The 18,650-nt window shown below is 41.7% G+C and overlaps 1 protein-coding gene across 2 annotated transcripts in view; it reads right to left on the bottom strand.

Annotated features, from left to right (window-relative positions):
• Positions 1 to 6,530: 6,530 nt before the first annotated feature.
• The window catches only part of TTC21A (tetratricopeptide repeat domain 21A), a 79,184-nt gene continuing 67,064 nt past the window's right edge, over positions 6,531 to 18,650 (bottom strand). Inside the window, exons 27-29 of one of the 2 annotated variants that reach the window (XM_073677749.1) lie at positions 13,785 to 13,905; positions 6,802 to 6,869; positions 6,531 to 6,720 (exon numbers count right to left, since the gene is read on the bottom strand). In XM_073677749.1, coding sequence (XP_073533850.1) covers positions 6,643 to 6,720; positions 6,802 to 6,869; positions 13,785 to 13,905 — 267 coding nt within the window. In that variant the 3' untranslated portion in view covers positions 6,531 to 6,642. The remainder of the gene's footprint in view (positions 6,721 to 6,801; positions 6,870 to 13,784; positions 13,906 to 18,650) is intronic. The other variant, XM_073677750.1, reaches the window with a different exon arrangement.

The raw sequence follows: 18,650 nt of genomic DNA, 5'->3' as shown, positions 1-18,650 counted from the left end.
CTATAGTCTTTAGATGAGGGTCATGAAGAGCAGCCTCTGGGACTGGGATCTTTTCCCTATTTGAAGGTATCTGGTTGCACTTGACGAGAGTGGGTAACGGTATCTCCACATTGTCCTCAAGAGAAGATACTATAAGCCCATTGGCTCTTCTCCCAAAGACCTCTGTAACACCACTGCAGGTGCCCAAGGTGTAGGGGTAATCATTTCCCTTTAAATTGAACAGATCAAAGAGTTCTGACCTTGCAAGTGATCGGTTGCTCTGATCGTCTAGAATGACGTACACCCTTATGGTCTTCTCTGGTTGACACTTGGGATGAACGTTCACCAGGCATACAGCAGGTGAAATAAGTATTGAACATGTCTCCAATTTCTAAGTAAATATATTTCTAAAGGTGCTGTTGAAATGAAATTCTCACTAGATGTTAGTAACAACCCATCCAATCCACACAGACAAAGAAATCACACAAAATAGATGTCCATAAACTTAGTTATGTGTAATAATGAGAAATGATCCCAAAAAAAGTATTGAACACGCTTACTGAAATTTAATCAATACTTTGTACAAAAGTCTTTGTTTGTGGTGACAGCTTTAAAACATCTCCTTTATGGAGAAACTAGTTGCACGCATTGCTCAGGTATGATTTTGGCCCATTCTTCCACACGAACACTCTTCAAGTTCTGAAGGTACAGTGGGCTCCTTTTATTAACACAGAGCTTTAGTTCCTTCCATAAATGTTCTATTGGATTCAAGTCTGGGCCATTCTAGCAGCTTTATTTTCTTTTTCTGCAATCAATTGAGAGTTTTATTGTGTGTTCGGGATCATTGTCTTGCTGAAATGTCTACCCTTGTTTTATCTTTATCATCCTGATAGATGAGTGCAGATTTTTGCCAAGGATGTCTATGTACATTTATTCATTCATCCTTCCTTCAATCAAATTAAGTTTGCCAGTGCCGTATTTTGAAAAACTGCCACACACCATGACGTTCCCATCTCCAAACTTCACTGTTGGTATGGTGTTTTTGGCGTTATATGCTGTGCTTTATGGTGTCCAAACATGTTGGGTATTATGGAATTCAAAGAGTTCAATTTTGGTCTCCTATGACCAGACTGTATTCTCCCAGTATTTCACAGGCTTGTCTAAATGTTATGGAGAAAACTTTAAACCCCCTTGAACATGTTTTTTGTTCAGCAATTGAGTCTTGCTTGGTGAACGTGCATACAAGCCATGAAGGTTAAGTACATTACTTATTGTTTTCTTTGAAACAATTATACCTGCTAATTCAAGGTCTTTCTGTAGCTCTCCACAGGTGGTCCTTGGCTCTTGAACAACTCATCTGATAATTCTTTTTAATCCTCTATCTATAATTTGGCAGGGAGAACCTAGTCGTGGCTTGTTTATGGTGAAATGATGTTCTTTCCACTTCCTGATTATGGCCCCAACAGTGCTCACTGGAACCTTCAATAGCTTAGAAATTCTTCTGTAACCAATGCCATCAGTATGTTTTGCAACAATAAGGTCGCAAAGGTCTTGAGACAGCTCACTGGTTTTACCCATCATGAGATTTTTTGAGTGTGGCACACTGGTAATGAGACACCTTTTTATAGGCCATCAGTTGAGCTAGCTGATATTTTTTCACCAAGTGGCAGGATTGTTTTCTAATTACTGATAGATTTCAGCTGGTGTCGTGACCTTCCATGGCTTTTTTGCACGTCTCTTTTCTTCGTTTGTTCAATACTTTTTTCCTGTGTCATTTCTCATTAATACACATAACTTAATTTATGAACATCTATAGTTTGATTTCTTTGCCTGTGTGGATTGGATGGGTTATTATTAGTGTTGAGCGAGTATGTTCTGTCCGAGTATGCTCGGGCCAAGCTCCGAGTATTTATAGCTGCTCGGTGATAAGGTTAAATCGCTCCCGTGTGCATGATTTGCAACTGTTTGACAGCTTTATTACATGTGAGGAATGTGTAAGAAATAGACATTCCTCACATGTAATAAAACTGTCAAACAGTTGCAAATCATGCACACGGGAGCGATTCAACCATATCACCGAGCAGCTGTAAATACTCGGTGCTCGGCCCGAGCATACTCGGCGAAAGGGTTAATAGAACATACTCGCTCAACACTAGTTATTATTTACAAAAGTTGAAAATTTCATGTCAATAGCACCTTTAGAAATATAATTACTTAGAAAATTGGTGACGTGTTCAATACTTAGGGGGCAGTATTGTAGTAATTATATACTACTATGTACACCTCAGGTGACATTACAGATGAGCATCTCTAATCCTTCGTTTCCGATAAACTTCAATTTTGAAAAAAATGGATCCAATTGCTATCCATTTTTTGGACAGACAAAAAAAAAATTGTGCAGATGTTTTTTTAATCCAGCTAAAAAACAGCAGATAGATTGCAATCAAACGTAAGACATTTTAGGACATTTCCACCCACATTCATATACTGTATATACACTGCTCAAAAAAATAAAGGGAACACTTAAACAACAGAATATAACTCCAAGTAAATCAAACTTCTGTGAAATCAAACTGTCCACTTAGGAAGCAACACTGATTGACAATCAATTTCACATGCTGTTGTGCAAATGGAGTAGACAATAGATGGAAATTATTGGCAATTACCAAGACACCCTCAATAAAGGAGTGGTTCTGCAGGTGGGGACCACAGACCACATCTCAGTACCAATGCTTGCTGGCTGATGTTTTGGTCACTTTTGAATGTTGGTTCTGCTTTCACACTCGTGATAGCATGAGACGGACTCTACAACCCACAGAAGTTGCTCAGGTAGTGCAGCTCATCCAGGATGGCACATCAATGCGAGCTGTGGCAAGAAGATTTGCTGTGTCTGTCAGCGTAGTGTCCAGAGGCTGGAGGCGATACCAGGAGACAGGCCAGTACACCAGGAGACGTGGAGGGGGCCGTAGGAGGGCAACAACTCAGCAGCAGGACCACTACCTCTGCCTTTGTGCAAGAAGGAACAGGAGGAGCACTGCCAGAGCCCTGCAAAATGACCTCCAGCAGGCCACAAATGTGCATGTGTCTGCACAAATGGTTAGAAACCAACTCCATGAGGGTGGTATGAGGGCCCAACGTCCACAGATTGGGGTCATGCTCACAGCCCAACACCGTGCAGGACGCTTGGCATTTGCCACAGAACACCAGGATTGGCAAAGTTGCCACTGGTGCCCTGTGCTCTTCACAGATGAAAGCTGGTTCACACTGAGCACATGTGACAGACGTAACAGAGTCTGGAGACGCCGTGGAGAGCGTTCTGCTGCCTGCAACATCCTTCAGCATTACCAGTTTGGCAGTGGGTCAGTAATGGTGTGGGGAAATCTGTGCATTGGTCTGATGAGTCCAAATTTGAGATCTTTGTTTCCAACCACCATGTCTTTGTGCGACGCAGAAAAGGTGAACGGATGGACTCTACATGCCTGGTTCCCACCGTGAAGCATGGAGGAGGAGGTGTGATGGTGTGGGTGTGCTTTGCTGGTGACACTGTTGGGGATTTATTCAAAATTGAAGGCATACTGAACCAGCATGGCTACCACAGCATCTTGCAGCGGCATGCTATTCCATCCGGTTTGCGTTTAGTTGGACCGTCATTTATTTTTCAACAGGACAATGACCCCAAAAACACCTACAGGCTGTGTAAGGGCTATTTGACCAAGAAGGAGAGTGATGGGGTGCTACGCCAGATGACCTGGCCTCCACAGTCACCAGACCTGAACCCAATCGAGATGGTTTGGGGTGAGCTGGACCGCAGAGTGAAGGCAAAAGGGCCAACAAGTGCTAAGCATCTCTGGGAACTCCTTCAAGATTGTTGGAAGACCATTTCCGGTGACTACCTCTTGAAGCTCATCAAGAGAATGCCAAGAGTGTGCAAAGCAGTCATCAAAGCGAAAGGTGGCTACTTTGAAGAACCTAGAATATAAGACATATTTTCAGTTGTTTCACACTTTTTTGTTAAGTATATAATTCCACGTGTTAATTCATAGTTTTGATGCCTTCAGTGTGAATGTACAATTTTCATAGTCATGAAAATACAGAAAAATCTTTAAATGAGAAGGTATGTCCAAACTTTTGTTCTGTACTGTATATACATATAGTAAAAATCATTGTCTCATATGAAGGCCAGCCACAAGCTAGGTTTCAAGGGAGCTCCATAATGACAGGCATGGAGGTCTCCCAGACCATGGGAGCACCAATGGGTGCATAGAATAAAGCACCCCCATGCCAGAGTTTGACAGCGGCACTTAACAGGTTAATAGTCCACGGCTATTAAAGGCAGATCCAGCTTGTGACACACAGCTATTATTTGCACAGTGTGAGGCGAGCTCACCTTGTGAGCCCGCTCCATACACCCGCTACCGGCTTTTGCTGTAAATGTGATGGTGGCAGCTGCTTTTATTTGTGTCACCACATCTCCACCACAGTTGCTTTTTCTGGAGCAGTGAAATTAAAGGGGTTGTCCGACCTTATGATATTAATGACCAACCATTGGATAGGTCATAAATATCAGATTAGTGGCTTCCGACACCAGCATGGTATAAATTCCGAATTTGCTTGATGTAACGCATCAGCCTGTTAAGTAGGCAAATATTGTGTGTGATGTGTATATATGTGTACATTTTATATATGGATGCATATACTGTATAGTTTTAAGTGTAAGGGCACATTCAGACGTCCGTACAAATCGGTCCGAGCTCGGACTGCAGTGCACAGACTAACTGGTGGGTCTCCTGATCCGAGCGTGACAGCTTCATAGCAATATATGAAGTGGTATGAAGCGGCCAACCCGTGCATTGCGGTCCAATCTCTGACCAATTTGTACAGACATCTGAATGGGCCGTAACGCTGTCATTGCATAAAGTGTCCAAATTAATGAGTTAATTATCATAAATATCACAAGAATTTAGTTTTAAATATGATAATAATGTAGGTTTGAATCAAATAACTGACGCCCTGACACTGTGGCTTGTTCTATGGGACATGAAAAATTGGTTACATTTACATGTCTTTCATTTAGCATCTGTAACTTTGTGGTGAAGTTACAGCATCAGCCATGTATTCTATAACCTAATGCTTGGTTTTAACATCAACGCTAGAAGAATCAAATTTGAGAATATGAATCTGTCTTTTAATAAATGAGTTTGATATTACACAGATATGTCTGTATATTTGGCATGTTCTATTGGCCTTGTAGACCAGATGTCAAATTCCCATATGCAGCAGTTTAAGCATACAGTCACCTAAGTCTACCCAATACTGTCTCAGCCTCCCTTTCTTCTTTCCATGAGTATTTAGTGATGTAGAACATGAGATTTCAGATCTACATGTGTTATAAACTGCTGTGAATACTACAGAAGATGGACAAGTCTTTGGTTCACACACAGTAGATTATCACCAGTTGGATAAGTTCTTCACATCACAAGTTGGTCCTTTTCAGGCAATGTATGTCTGCAACTATCTCTGTGGTTTTTCTTCTACCGATCTCCATTCAAATCTTATAACAATTCTTTTATAATTCTCAGGATACATCTTATCTTTGTGTCCAAAATAACAATATATACCATAAAGCCGCACTCCTATATATGCAGCCATGGTTATTGACATCCAAAAAGAAGAGCATCTCCTGCTGCTGTGCTGGTATATATCATGGACATCTGGTAATGGAACAAAATAACACTAATGGATGCCATACACATTTGATTAATTTAGGATAAATCCACCAATTTCAGTGGGACTGGCCAAGTTGTATGATGGTGTCCAACTCTCTATCGGTAGCAGATATCAAGTGAAAGAAGGTTCTGATGTGTTCACATGCTACAATCACTATGAATAACAAGCAGGTTTTTGAGCACTTCAATAAGTTAATAAGTCATTTGCTTGTGCCAATTTTAATTTGGCTAAAAATTGGTCAGTTATCCAAACTTGTTTATACATAGTTAAAATGTATTCACATGGCGCGATGAGCAGCGTTAAACAACCGCTATCTGGCAACATGTTCGCCGGTTGGCAGTTGTTTGATAGCCGGTTTACACAGGCAGACCGCACTTAAGATACCCACTTAATGATCGGTAATATATTTTTCAGTGTACATAGACTGTCATTGTTCTCAGCAGTGCAAGTCCTGATTACAAGTGATCGGAAGCCTATTTGGGCTACAAGTTTATGTGAAATGAGCATGCCTAGCAACACTTCATGACACCCTTCAGTCTTAACTATCAAAATGTGAGAGGGCGAACTCTTCCAGGCATAATGTAATACCGGTACTGTGTGCTCTGAGCCACTCGGATTGCAGTAAAACCGGTTAAACACATTAGAAATTCACAGTTTGAGTACGACCTGCCTGACAAAAACTCAATTTTCTCATTTATGCCTATGAGGCTCTTCATTTTTGGTCAGGAGATCGGCGGCCAGTCTGGACATCATGGTCTGCACTCAGACTGTGAATAAAGGACATGTGAAACAGGTCTAAGAGTTCACTAGAAGCAATCAACCAATTAAAAAAAACAACGATCTTTTATTACAGATATCAATTTTTCGGGAACAATAATATAAAAGGAACACTGTGGTAACAGTACAAATGACAGATATGGCTGTATGACCGCCATCTTAGGGCTTGAGATTAACTTGAGCTTTTTCCAATATTTCCTTTTTCATTTTTGGATAAGTAGGGTGAGCTTTAAGTACCTAGAAAACAATATCTGGAAGTTAACGTATGGAAAGAAGACTGGATGTTAAAGTAACAATATAAATATCCAATCACTTTACCTTATGGCAAATATCTATGGCATCCACAAACTTCTTGTCTTTCAGATAGTTGAATGCAAGTCTGAAACCTGGAACAATGAGCAAACTATCAAACACATATTTTTCCTCTTCACTTTAATCTGTCTCTTGTAAGGCTCTGTGCCCACGATGCGTTTTTTAAGCGTTTCCGCAGCGGCAATTCCGCTGCAGAAACACTTAAAAAACGCTTGGTAGAAGGCCTGCCATGTTCCCCAATGATAATCCGCATGTGCTGTGCACATGCTGCAGAAATTTCCGCTGCGGATTATCATTGCGGAAAAAAACGCAGCACTACCAATTATTTTGCGGAAGCGCTGCGTTTTCACCGCCATTGACTTGCATTAGAACACATGGAATCCGCATCACTGCATCTGTACATGCAAAATCCAAGTGTTTCAATGTGCGGATGGATGATTTACAGGTTCTATGGTACCCGGGTCCGGAGGAGAGTCTCCTCTCCTCTGGACCCGGGTACTATAGAACCTGTAAAAAAAAGAATAAAATAAAAAATAAATTATACTTACCTTCTGATGGCCCCCGGTCTCCTTGTCTTCGCTTGTCGGCAGATCGCGGTGGACTGAAGGACCTGCGCTGACGTCATTTAGTCATGTGACGGGTCACGCGACCGCTGACGTCGGCAAGTCCTTCAGTGTAGTGTACCGCGAGCTGCCGGCAAGCCAGGACGGAGTGAATAAAGACACCGGGGGCCATCAGAAGGTAAGTATAGATTTTTTTTTTTATTTTTTAACATTCTTTACGGTCACACTATATAAATCCATGCAGTTTGCATGGATTTATATAGTGTGACCAAGTTGTCAAGCACTTTCCAAATGATGCTAAAATCGCTTGGAAAGCGCTTGTCAACCCGCATGCGGAAATGCATGTGAAGAACGCTTCACATCCGCAAGTCCCTGGCAGGAAAACGCATGTACAATCCGCATGTACAATCCGCATGCATTTTTTCTGCCAGGGAGATTCAGAAATGCTCAGGAAAAAATCCGGAGCATTTCTGCATCGTGGGCACATAGCCTAATACTTTTTTTTCTACCACTTATTTTATTGTAATAATCATCATCACACTGCTCTCTATTTCTTTTTTATATCCATAGTCTCCAGCAGAGGACATTTTTATACAGAGGATGAGGATTGACAATTTATTTATCCAAAACAGATGTGTCTCACAAGTCTGTTACATTGAATACAATTACTGATTAAAAGGCATTCTCCGGGAATAGAAAGTATATAATTACAAAATGTCAATAGAAATACCGTATATTCCGGCGTATAAGACGACTTTTGAAGACTGAAAAATCTTCTGTCTAGTCTGGGGTCGTCTTATACGCCGGTAATGCTTTTGAACTTTCAGAAATTGACATGCGGGGATACTCTGGGGGTGTTAATAAGCTGCCGTGGCCGTATCCCTGCCATGTCGGAGTTAATATAAGGTGGAGGGAGTTAAAATACGGCGGCGGTAGGTCCAGACAGTCAGCGCTTCTGTGCTGAAACTGACACATCGCTGCGTATTCCCAGCTCCGGACACAGCGCAGGACTTCTGTGCCGACAGCTTTCACTTGTCACAGAAGCGCTGCGCTGTGTCCGGAGCTGGGAAGTTCGCATCGCTTCTGTGACAATATATGAAAAGCCGGCAATTCAGCAGCGGCATAAGCCGGCACCCGACAATTTAGAATAGAAAGAATAGAGCTTCACACATAGATTAGATAGATAGAAACATGTCAGTCACATATATACGAAGTACAGTGACAGTGTTGGTTACTGTACTTGTCATTTAGTGTAAAGGATTTATTAAAAAAAATAATAGTGTTTTCATGCACTGTCTCTTTAAAAAAGCCGGCCGGCAATTCAGCAGCGGTACCCGACAATTTATAACAGACAGAATAGAGCTTCACACATAGATTAGATAGATAGAAACATGTCAGTCACATATATATGAAGTACAGTGATAGTGTTGGTTACTGTACTTGTCATTTAGTATTAAAATAAAGGATTTATTATTAAAAAAATTGGCGTGGGGTTCCCCTTAATTTTAGGCTCTAGCGGAGGTTAAGCAGACGACTGGGGCAGATGTTTGAAGCCTGGGAAGGGGGTAATACCCACGGAGCTTCCCAGGCTACTAATATCAGCCCCCAGCTGAATACCTAGTCTTTACTAGCTATTAAAATGGGGAACCCCCCCAAAAAAATGAGGTGGGGTCCCCCCTAATTTAATAGCTAGCAAAGGCTAGGCAGACAGCTGGGGGCTGATATTAATAGCCCAGGAAGGGAGCCATGAATATTGGCCCCCTCCCAGGCTAGAAACACCAGCCGTCAGCCGCCCCAGAAATGGCGCATCCATAGGATGCGCCAACTCTGGCACTTAGCCTCGCTCTTCCACGCTGCCCTGGTGCGGTGGCAGGGGGTAATAGGGCTGGGGTTGATGTCAGCTTATAATGCCAGCTGACATCAAGCCCAGGTTAGTAATGGAGAGGCGTCTATAAGACACCCCCATTACTAACCCCATAGTAAAAGTTAAAAAAAACACAAACACCCAGAATAAAGTCCTTTAATTGAAATAAAGACACAATCCTTTATTGTTCTAAATTAAACCATACTTACCATCACGCCCATTCCAGCTGAAGCCAACGATCTCCTGCAATAAAAGAAAAATAATAAAGCAACCTCATCCTTACCTTTCCATGGTTCCCACGACAGCTTCAGCTCTGCTACATCGAGATGACAGGCTGGACCGCAGCAGAACGCTGCCATCCAGCCTCTCATCCCGCAGACACTGAGAAGCGCAGGCATGCTTGTGCTCCTCAGTGTCAGGCTGTGACGGCATCCAGATGAGCCGACAATGAACTCAGCTCACCTCCTGGACGTCCGTCACTGACAGCGTGGGAAACTTCTACTGCGCATGCGGGGAGCAGGAGAATTTTCCCACGCTGTCAGTGACGTGCATGAGGTGAGCCGAGTTCATTGGACATGATCTCGGCTCATCTGGATGCCGTCACAGTCAGACACTGAGGAGCACAAGCATGCCTGCGCTTCTCAGTGTCTGCCGCATGGCAAGCTGAACGGCAGCGTTCTGCTGCGGTGCAGCCTGTCATGTGAATGTAGCAGAGCTGGACCGGTCCTGGGAACCATGGAGAGGTAAGGATGAGGTTGCTTTATTATTTTACTTTTATTGCAGGAGATCGTTGGCTTCAGCTGGAATGGGCGTGATGGTAAGTATGGTTTAATTTAGAACATTAAAAAATTGTGTCTTTATTTCAATTAAAGGACTTTATTCTGGGTGTTGTGTTTTTTTTAATTACTTTACTAGAAATTCATGGCGGTCATGTCTAATATTGGCGTGACCCCATGAATTTCGGGCTTAGGGCCAGCTGATAATGCCAAGCTGGCCCTAACCCCTTTATTACCCAGTGAGCCACCGCACCAGGGCCCTGGATGAGTTGGGTACAGCGCCAGAAGATGGCGCTTCTATGAACGCGCCATTTTCCGGGGTGGCTGCGGACTGCAATTTGCAGCAGGGGGGGCCCAGAAAGCTTGGGCCTCCCTGCGCTGCAGATTCCAGCCCCCAGCTGCCTAGTTGTACCTGGCTGGACACAAAAATAGGGCGAAGCCCCACGTATTTTTTTTTTTAATTATTTCATGAAATAATTAAAAAAAAAAGGGCTTCCCTATATTGTTGTGTCCGGCCAGGTACAAATAGGCAGCTGGTGGTTGGGGGCAGCCCGTTCCTGCCTGCTGTACCTGGCTGGACACAAAAATATGGCGAAGCCCCACGTCAACATTTTTGGGAAAAATTAATTACAAAATTAATAATTTAGGGACTGCATCTTTATTAACCCCTCAATTGTCATTTAGTGTTAAAATAAAGGATTTTTTAAAAAGAAAATTGGCGTGGGATCCACCATCATTATAGTCTCTAGCGGAGGTTAAGCAGACGGCTGGGGCAGATGTTTGAAGTCTGGGAAGGGGGTAATACCCACGGAGCTTCCCAGGCTACTAATATCAGCCCCCAGCTGAATACCTAGCCTTTACTAGCTATTAGAATGGGGGACCCCCCCAAAAAATGACGTGGGGTCCCCCCTATTTTAATATGTTTATGAGTGACAGTTTTCCTGCTATATACCTGCATGTCATAAGAATTTAAATTAAAAAAGGACCATGTTAAATTCAAATCTGTTTTTTTTTAATTTTTACCGGTGTTTGGTATGCGCTGGAAAAGGGGTAGTCTTATACGGTGAATATATCCTAAACTCTATATTTTAACAGGAAAGTAGGGGGGTCGTCTTATACACCAGGTCGTCTTATACGCCGGAATATACGGTATATGTCTAAATAACTAGGAAGGTAATCACTATAGAACATTAATATGCCCGCTGACACAAATCTGTTGTAGAATATTAAAAGGACCAGTGCTTTTGAGAAGGTGCAGTAGGAAGATCCTTACCCCCTTCATGTGTAGTAAGACGTGCTCCCAATGCATATTCTAATACTGGAGACACCAGGAGTGCTGAGGTAAGAAGAGGCTGCTCACACTGCTGTTCACCCTGTTTTTCTTATCTAATACTAGAGATACCAAGAGGGCTGATCTAAGAAGAGGCTGCTCACAAGATAGAACATTTTGGTGATAATTCTAAGCGGTATGTGTGGAGAAAACCAGGCACTGCTCATCACCTGCCCAATACAATCCCAACAGTGAAACATGGTGGTGGCAGCATCATGCTATGGGGTTGTTTTTCAGCAGCAGGGACAGGACAACTGGTTGCAATTGAAGGAAACATGAACACGGCCAAGTACAGAGATATCCTGGATGAAAACCTCTTCCAGAGTGCTCTGGACCTCAGACTTGGCCAAAGGTTCACCTTCCAACAAGACAATGACCCTAAGCACACAGCTAAAATAACAAAGGAGTGGCTTCAGAACAACTCTGTGACCATTCTTGACTGGCCCAGCCAGAGTCCTGACCTAAACCCAATTGAGAGTCTCTGGAGAGACCTGAAAATGGCTGTCCACCAACGTTCACCATCCAACCTGAAGGAACTGGAGAGGATCTGCAAGGAAGAATGGCAGAGGATCCCCAAATCCAGGTGTGAAAAACTTGTTGCATCATTCCCAAGAAGACTCATGGCTGTACTAGCTCAAAATGGTGCTTCAACTCAATACTGAGCAAAGGGTCCGAATACTTATGACCATGTGATATTTCAGTTTTTCTTTTTTAATAAATTTGCAAAAATTTTTACATTTGTTTTTTTTCAGTCATGATGGGGTGCAGAGAACTTTAATGAGAAAACAAAATGAACATTTTAGAATTTACCAAATGGCTGCAATGAGACAAAGAGTGTAAAAATTTAAAGGGGTCTGAATACTTTCCGTACCCACTGTATATCTGGTCTAATACTTGAGATAACAGAGTTGCTGATCTAAGAAGAGGCTGCTCACAACGCTGTCCACCCTGTCTATCTGATCAAATACTGAAGATACCAGAGGTACTGAGGTAAGAAGAGGCTGCTCACACTGCTGACCTCCCTGTTTATCTGATCTAATACTGGAAATACCAGTAATGCTGAGGTAAGAAGAGGCTGCTCACACTAATGTCCATCCCATATTTTTGATCTAATACTGGAGATACCAGGGGTGCTGAGGTAAGAAGAGGCTGCTCACACTGCTGTCCATCCTGACTTTTCTGAATTACTATTAGATCTGAAGATGCGCATTAGATCTTAATCCCAACCACCTCTCTCTAGCCCCATTGAGTGTTATTTAACTGCTCCTGGGCGTGTGCAGTAGCCCAAAAGCAGCCCTAAATTGTTGCTCACTTCCCCCTGTCAGCTTGTGAGCTGGACCAGTTCAAATCAGTGCTGCTCATTTTAATTCAGCACTGTTCAGATTCAGGCCAGCAGCATGACAATGTATAATGTACCTACACAAACACAAAGAAAAAAAAAACTGGGCATTATTTGTTAACCCATGCCAATAGGGTGTGTTCCTATACAGTTGGACACATCTCAGTATTTGTAAATTGCCAGTTTGTAGGAGCATGTCCGACTAATGAGATAAATTTCCAGGAGGAACAACAAAAGAACACTAAGTTCTAAGAAAGTAAGTTCTAGATTTGGAATACAAGTAGTTACCAAAAAGACATGTCAGGAAAACAGACAGAACTCTGTAATGATATTACTCTTTCACATAGAATCATAGAATGGTAGAGTTGGAAGGGACCTCCTGGGTCATCTGGTCCAACCCCCTGCTCAAAGCAGGATTCACCAGATCATCTCAGACAGATGTCTGTCCAGCCTCTGTTTGAAGACGTCCATTGAAGGGGAACTCACCACCTCTCGTGGCAGCCTGTTCCACTCATTAATCACCCTAACTGTCAAAAAGTTTTTTCTAATATCTAATCTGTGTCTCCTCCCATTTAGTTTCATCCCATTGCTTCTAGTCTTTCCTTGTGCAAATGAGAATAAAGATGATCCTTCTACAATGTGACAGCCCTTGACATATTTGTAGACAGCTATTAAGTCTCCTCTCAGTCTTCTTTTTTGCAAGCTAAACATTCCCAAATCCTGCAACCGTTCCTCATAGGACATGGTTTGCAGACCAGTCACCATTCTGGTCGCTCTTCTCTGAACTTGCTCCAGTTTGTCTATGTCTTTTTTAAAATGTGGTGCCCAAAACTGTACACAGTATTCCAGATGAGGTCTGACCAAAGAGGAGTAAAGACCAATAATGACTTCACGTGATCTAGACTGTATGCTTCTGTTAATACATCCCAGAATTGTATTTGCCTTTTTATACATGTTCAGTATAAACCTTTTCCTATATGATGACCCTTACACCACGAATGAAGAGGTCACTATAAAATCTTACATAGCAATATAAAACAATCAGAGGAAATGCGGACACGTATAGTGATGAAATGTAACTATCATCCATACATCTCATTCTGTAGAGAATACCCACCTACAGCCGGGCTGGACTGGCTGCTGTATTCCCAGGAAAGTCTGTAGTTCTCTGCAGCATCTTTATATGACTGTTCCTTCTCCATAATGAAGCCAAGATATTCATAAGCTTTACAGCAAGACTGGAAAAAGTTACATTAAAAAATTGTTTCTTTTAAACCATCAGGCCCAGATGATCTAATTATTTCTTTATGACAATTAAAAGTTTATGTACATAGATTCACACTTTACAACAGAAGCATCAAGTGGCTGCATCGCACGATCAAGAGAAGAAAACTGCATAGTATTCTTGGGTGCACGCAGAATGTGTGCTAAAAGGGGAGCTTGGAAAGAGTAGTCTTACTGTGTTTAAGCCCAAAGAGCTACCAAATCAGGATGAAAACTGAAACATAGTCCTCAGAATCAGAGAGCTTAAAGGGCTTTTCCTCTATGTTTGAAAAATATAGAGGGTAGGGATCTTTAACTACTTCGCGCCAGAGCCTGTTTTTGCCTTCGTGACCCGGCCAATTTTTTCAATTCTGACCACTGTCACTTTATGAGGTAATTACTCTGGAACGCTTCAACGTATTCCCCTGATTCTGAGACTGTTTTTTCGTGACATATTGTACTTCATGATAGTGGTAAAATTTCTTCCATATAATTTGCGTTTATTTGTGAAAAAATCGGAAATTTGGCGAAAATTTAGAAAATTTTGCAATTTTCAAACTTTGAATTTTCATGCCCTTAAATCAGAGAGATATGTCACACAAAATAGTTAATAAATAACATTTCCCACATGTCTACTTTACATCAGCACAATTTTGGAAGCAAAATTTTTTTTTGTTAGGGAGCTATAAGGGTTAAAAGTTGACCAGCGATTTCTCATTTTTCCAACAAAATTTACAAAAACATTTTTTTAGGGACCACATCATATTTGAAGTCACTTTGAGGGGTCTTTATGACAGAAAATACCCAAAAGTGACACCATTCTAAAAACTGCACCCCTCAAGGTGCTCAAAACCACATTCAAGAACTTTATTAACCCTTCAGGTGCTTCACAGGAATTTTTGGAATGTGGAAAAAAAAAATTAACATTTAACTTTTTTCACAAAAATGTTACTTTAGACCCAATTTTTTTTATTTTCACAGGGGTAACAGGAAAAATGGACCCCAAATTTTTTTGTGCAATTTCTCTTGAGCGTGCTGATACCCCATATGTGAGGGAAAACCACTGTTTGGGCGCACTGCAGGGTTCGGAAGGGAAGGAGCGCCATTAGACTTTTTGAATGTAAAATTTGTCTGAATAATTAGCAGACGCCATGTTGCGTTTGGAGAGCTCCTGATGTGCCTAAACAGTGGAAACCCCCCACAAGTGACACCATTTTGGAAACTAGACCCCTTAGGGAACTTATCTAGATGTGTGGTGAGCACCTTGAACCCCAAGGTGCTTCACAGAAGTTTATAATATTGAGCTGTAAAAATAAAATTTTCACATTTTTCCCACAAAACCGTTTTTCATCCCTTAATTTTGCATTATCATAAGGGTAATAGGATAAATTGCACCATGAAATTTGTTGTGCAATTTCTCCTGAACACGCTGATACCCCATATGTGGAGGCAAATTACTGTTTGGGCGCATGGCAGGGTTTGAAAGGGAAGGAGCGCCATTTGACTTTTTGAATGTAAAATTTGTTTGAATAATTAGCAGACGCCATGTCACATTTGGGGAGCCCCTAATGTGACTAAACAGTGGAAACCCCCCACAAGTGCCACCATTTTGGAAACTAGACCCCTTAGGGAACTTATCTAGATGTGTGGTGAGCACCTCGCACCCCCAGCTGCTTCACAGAAGTTTATAATATTGAGCCGTGAAAATAAAATTTTCACATTTTTCCCATAAAAAATGTTTTTCATCCCCTAATTTTGCATTATCATAAGGATAACCGGAGAAATTGCACCATGAAATTTGTTGTACAATTTCTCCTGAGTACGCCGATACCCCATATGTGGGGGAAAACCACTGCTTTGGTGTACGGCAGGGTTCGGAAGAGAAAGGAGCGCTATGTTGGCTGGGATAGGCAGCAGACACCATGTCACATTTGAAGAGTCGCTGACATGCCAAAACAGCAGAAACCCCCACAAGTGACCCCATTTTGTAAACTACACCTCTCAAGGAATTCATCTAGGGAAGTAGTGAGTATTTTTTAATTTTTAAATTTATACCATTGGGCAGTGAAAAAATCATAATTATATTTTTACCACAAAAAAATGTTTTACCCTCAGATTTTACATTTTCACACAGGGCAATGGGTAAAAATGGTGCCGAAATGTGTCACACAATTTCTTCTAAAAGTGTCAATACCCCATATGTGGCTGTATCGTACCGCTTAGCCATACGGTGAGATCTGGGGGGGACGGAGCGCTATTTGACAATTGGAGAACAAATTATTGTAGAATAGGCATTTGGATTTGGGAGCACAAAATTTTCTGAATTTCTTTTGGGGGGCAAGGGTCATTTTGCTTTTCCAGAGCCTTTCTGCTACCAGTAACTTGGAAGTCCCTTATATTTTTAACAGATGACGGACCTGAGTGGGGACTAGCTTTTTTTGAGGACTGAGTTGAAGCTTTTATTGGGAACATTTTACGTAACATTTATCCGGCGCTCTAGGCTGAGCACTTACATCGGGGTTTCCATCTAAATTTCCAAGTGATGTAATTCAGATGAAACCCCTGCAGGATCCATTCACTGTAATGAGGCAGCAGAGTTACTCTGGACACTGTCTGGCCTCTGTGTAGCGGTGTCCTTTTTTTCAGAAGTGCACAAAACTGTGGCCAACCGCACTTTTATGCACGCCTAAAACAAATGACACAGTGGGATCCCAGGCTAGACGGCGTCCACAGTGGCCTATATCTGTCTCATTACAGGGAATCTTCCGTCATGGGTTCCGGCTGAATCATGTATTTCAGAGATTTACACGGAAACTCTGGTGTAAGTGCTCAGCGCAGAGCACAGGATAAATGTGGGCAGAGCCTTACTGGGATCTTTGGGGACATAATAAACAAATCAGTAGCAGGTGAAGAATTGGTTTTATTTATTTTTTACGCCGTTCCTAGTGTGATATAACTGATTAGATTACTTTATTCTTCGGGTCGGTGTGATTACAGAGATACCAGATTGATATCGGGTTTTTATGACTGACAGCTGTCACACACTAAAAGACGCTTTTTTTGCAAAATCTAGTTTTTGCATCGCCATATTTTGAGAGCTATAATTTTTCCATATTTCGGCCGACAGAGTCATGTGACGGCTTGTTTTTTGCGGGACGAGTTGACATTTTTATTGGTACCATTTTTGGGGACGTGACATTTTTTGATCGCTTTCTATTCCGTTTTTTGGGAGGTAAAATTAACAAAAACAAACAATTCAGGAATTGTTTTTTGAGTTTTTTTTTTATGCCGTTCTGCGTGTGGTAAAAGTGATCAGGCAGCGTTATTCTTCGGGTCAGTACGTTTACAGCGATACTACACTTACTGTATTTTTTTTATGTTTTGGCACTTTTACACAATAAAACTATTTTATAGAAAAAAATATTTTTTTTGCATTGCTTTATTCTGAGCGCTATAACTTTTTTATTTTTCGGCTGATGGAGCTGTATGGCGGCTTTTTTTTTGCGTAACAAGATGACGTTTTCAGTGGTACAATTTTTATTTCTATTTTGTTTTTTGATCGCATTTTTTTCCACTTTTTGTTTGGCAATATGATGAAAAAGCATATTTTTTTGCTCTGTTTTTTATTTATTTTTATTACGGTGTGCACAGAAGGAGTTAATTAGTGTGACAGTTTTATAGCTCGGGTTGTTTCGGACGCGGCGATACCAAATATGTGTACTTTTTTTGGTTTTGTAAAAATATACGGATTTATTGGTTTAATATTTTATTTATTTATTTTTATTTATTTTGTGATTTTTTTATTAATAGTTTAAAAACTTTTTTTTTTACTTTTTTTCACATTTTTTCTTAGTCCCTGTATGGGACATTAATTTTTATTTTTCTGATCTCTGATCTCATGTAATGTAATAGACATATATTACATTACATGAGATCTTCCCTGACTGTTTCAGTCAGAGTCTCCAGTCTGGCTACAGCTGCAGCTGAGCCAGACAGGACACCATATATGGCAGAGCTGGAGGCGGTCATGTGACCTCCAGCTGCCATAGCAACCCCAGGTCCTGGAAGGACTCGGAGGTCTTCGGAGAGGTAAGTTGACGACCCCCTCTCCTCCTGCTGTCTCCTATATGCCGCGATCACTATAGATCACAGCATATAGAAGACAGCTAAGGGTTAACATCACTGGGACCTGATCTAATCAGGTCCCGATGATGTTCCCTGTCAGAGCTAACGCTCTGCACCGGAATCGCAGCGCTTGCAGGACCCTGAGGGTCCTGAGCGCTGCGAGACCACCCACCGTTTTTAAACGTCGGCGCTGCACAGAGCCCGGCAAGCGCCGACGTTTATCTACAGTGGGCAGTCGGGAACCGGTTAAAAAAGAAAAAAGCAATACTTACTAATGGATTCCCTCCAACACTCCAGTAATGCCGCTCTAATGATCTCCACTGGGACTGGAAGTCGTGATGCACCTGAGCATGAAGTCAATCAGAGCAGCTGGGATTTCATTGGTAAGTATTGCTTCTTTCTTGTATAAGGATCACTATCCTTTTTAAAAAGTAGAGCAAAAGTTTCTTTAAAGCACCTTTTTTTTATATTTCGGCACTGGAGTGGTGCCACTAATGTAAGCTCTCTGCCCCTAGTATTATACTTATCAGCCATTGTCGTCAACTGTTCCTGGCACCGTCTGATCCCATTCCACAATCCACCTCCAGACTGCAAG

Source organism: Phyllobates terribilis, unplaced genomic scaffold (assembly GCF_046119375.1).
Source record: "Phyllobates terribilis strain yellow unplaced genomic scaffold, ASM4611937v1 Scaffold_4__5_contigs__length_816908805, whole genome shotgun sequence".
NCBI lineage: Eukaryota > Metazoa > Chordata > Amphibia > Anura > Dendrobatidae > Phyllobates > Phyllobates terribilis.
The sequence above is the reverse complement of the archived record's forward strand: the minus strand, read 5'-3'. Positions and strand labels throughout refer to the sequence as shown.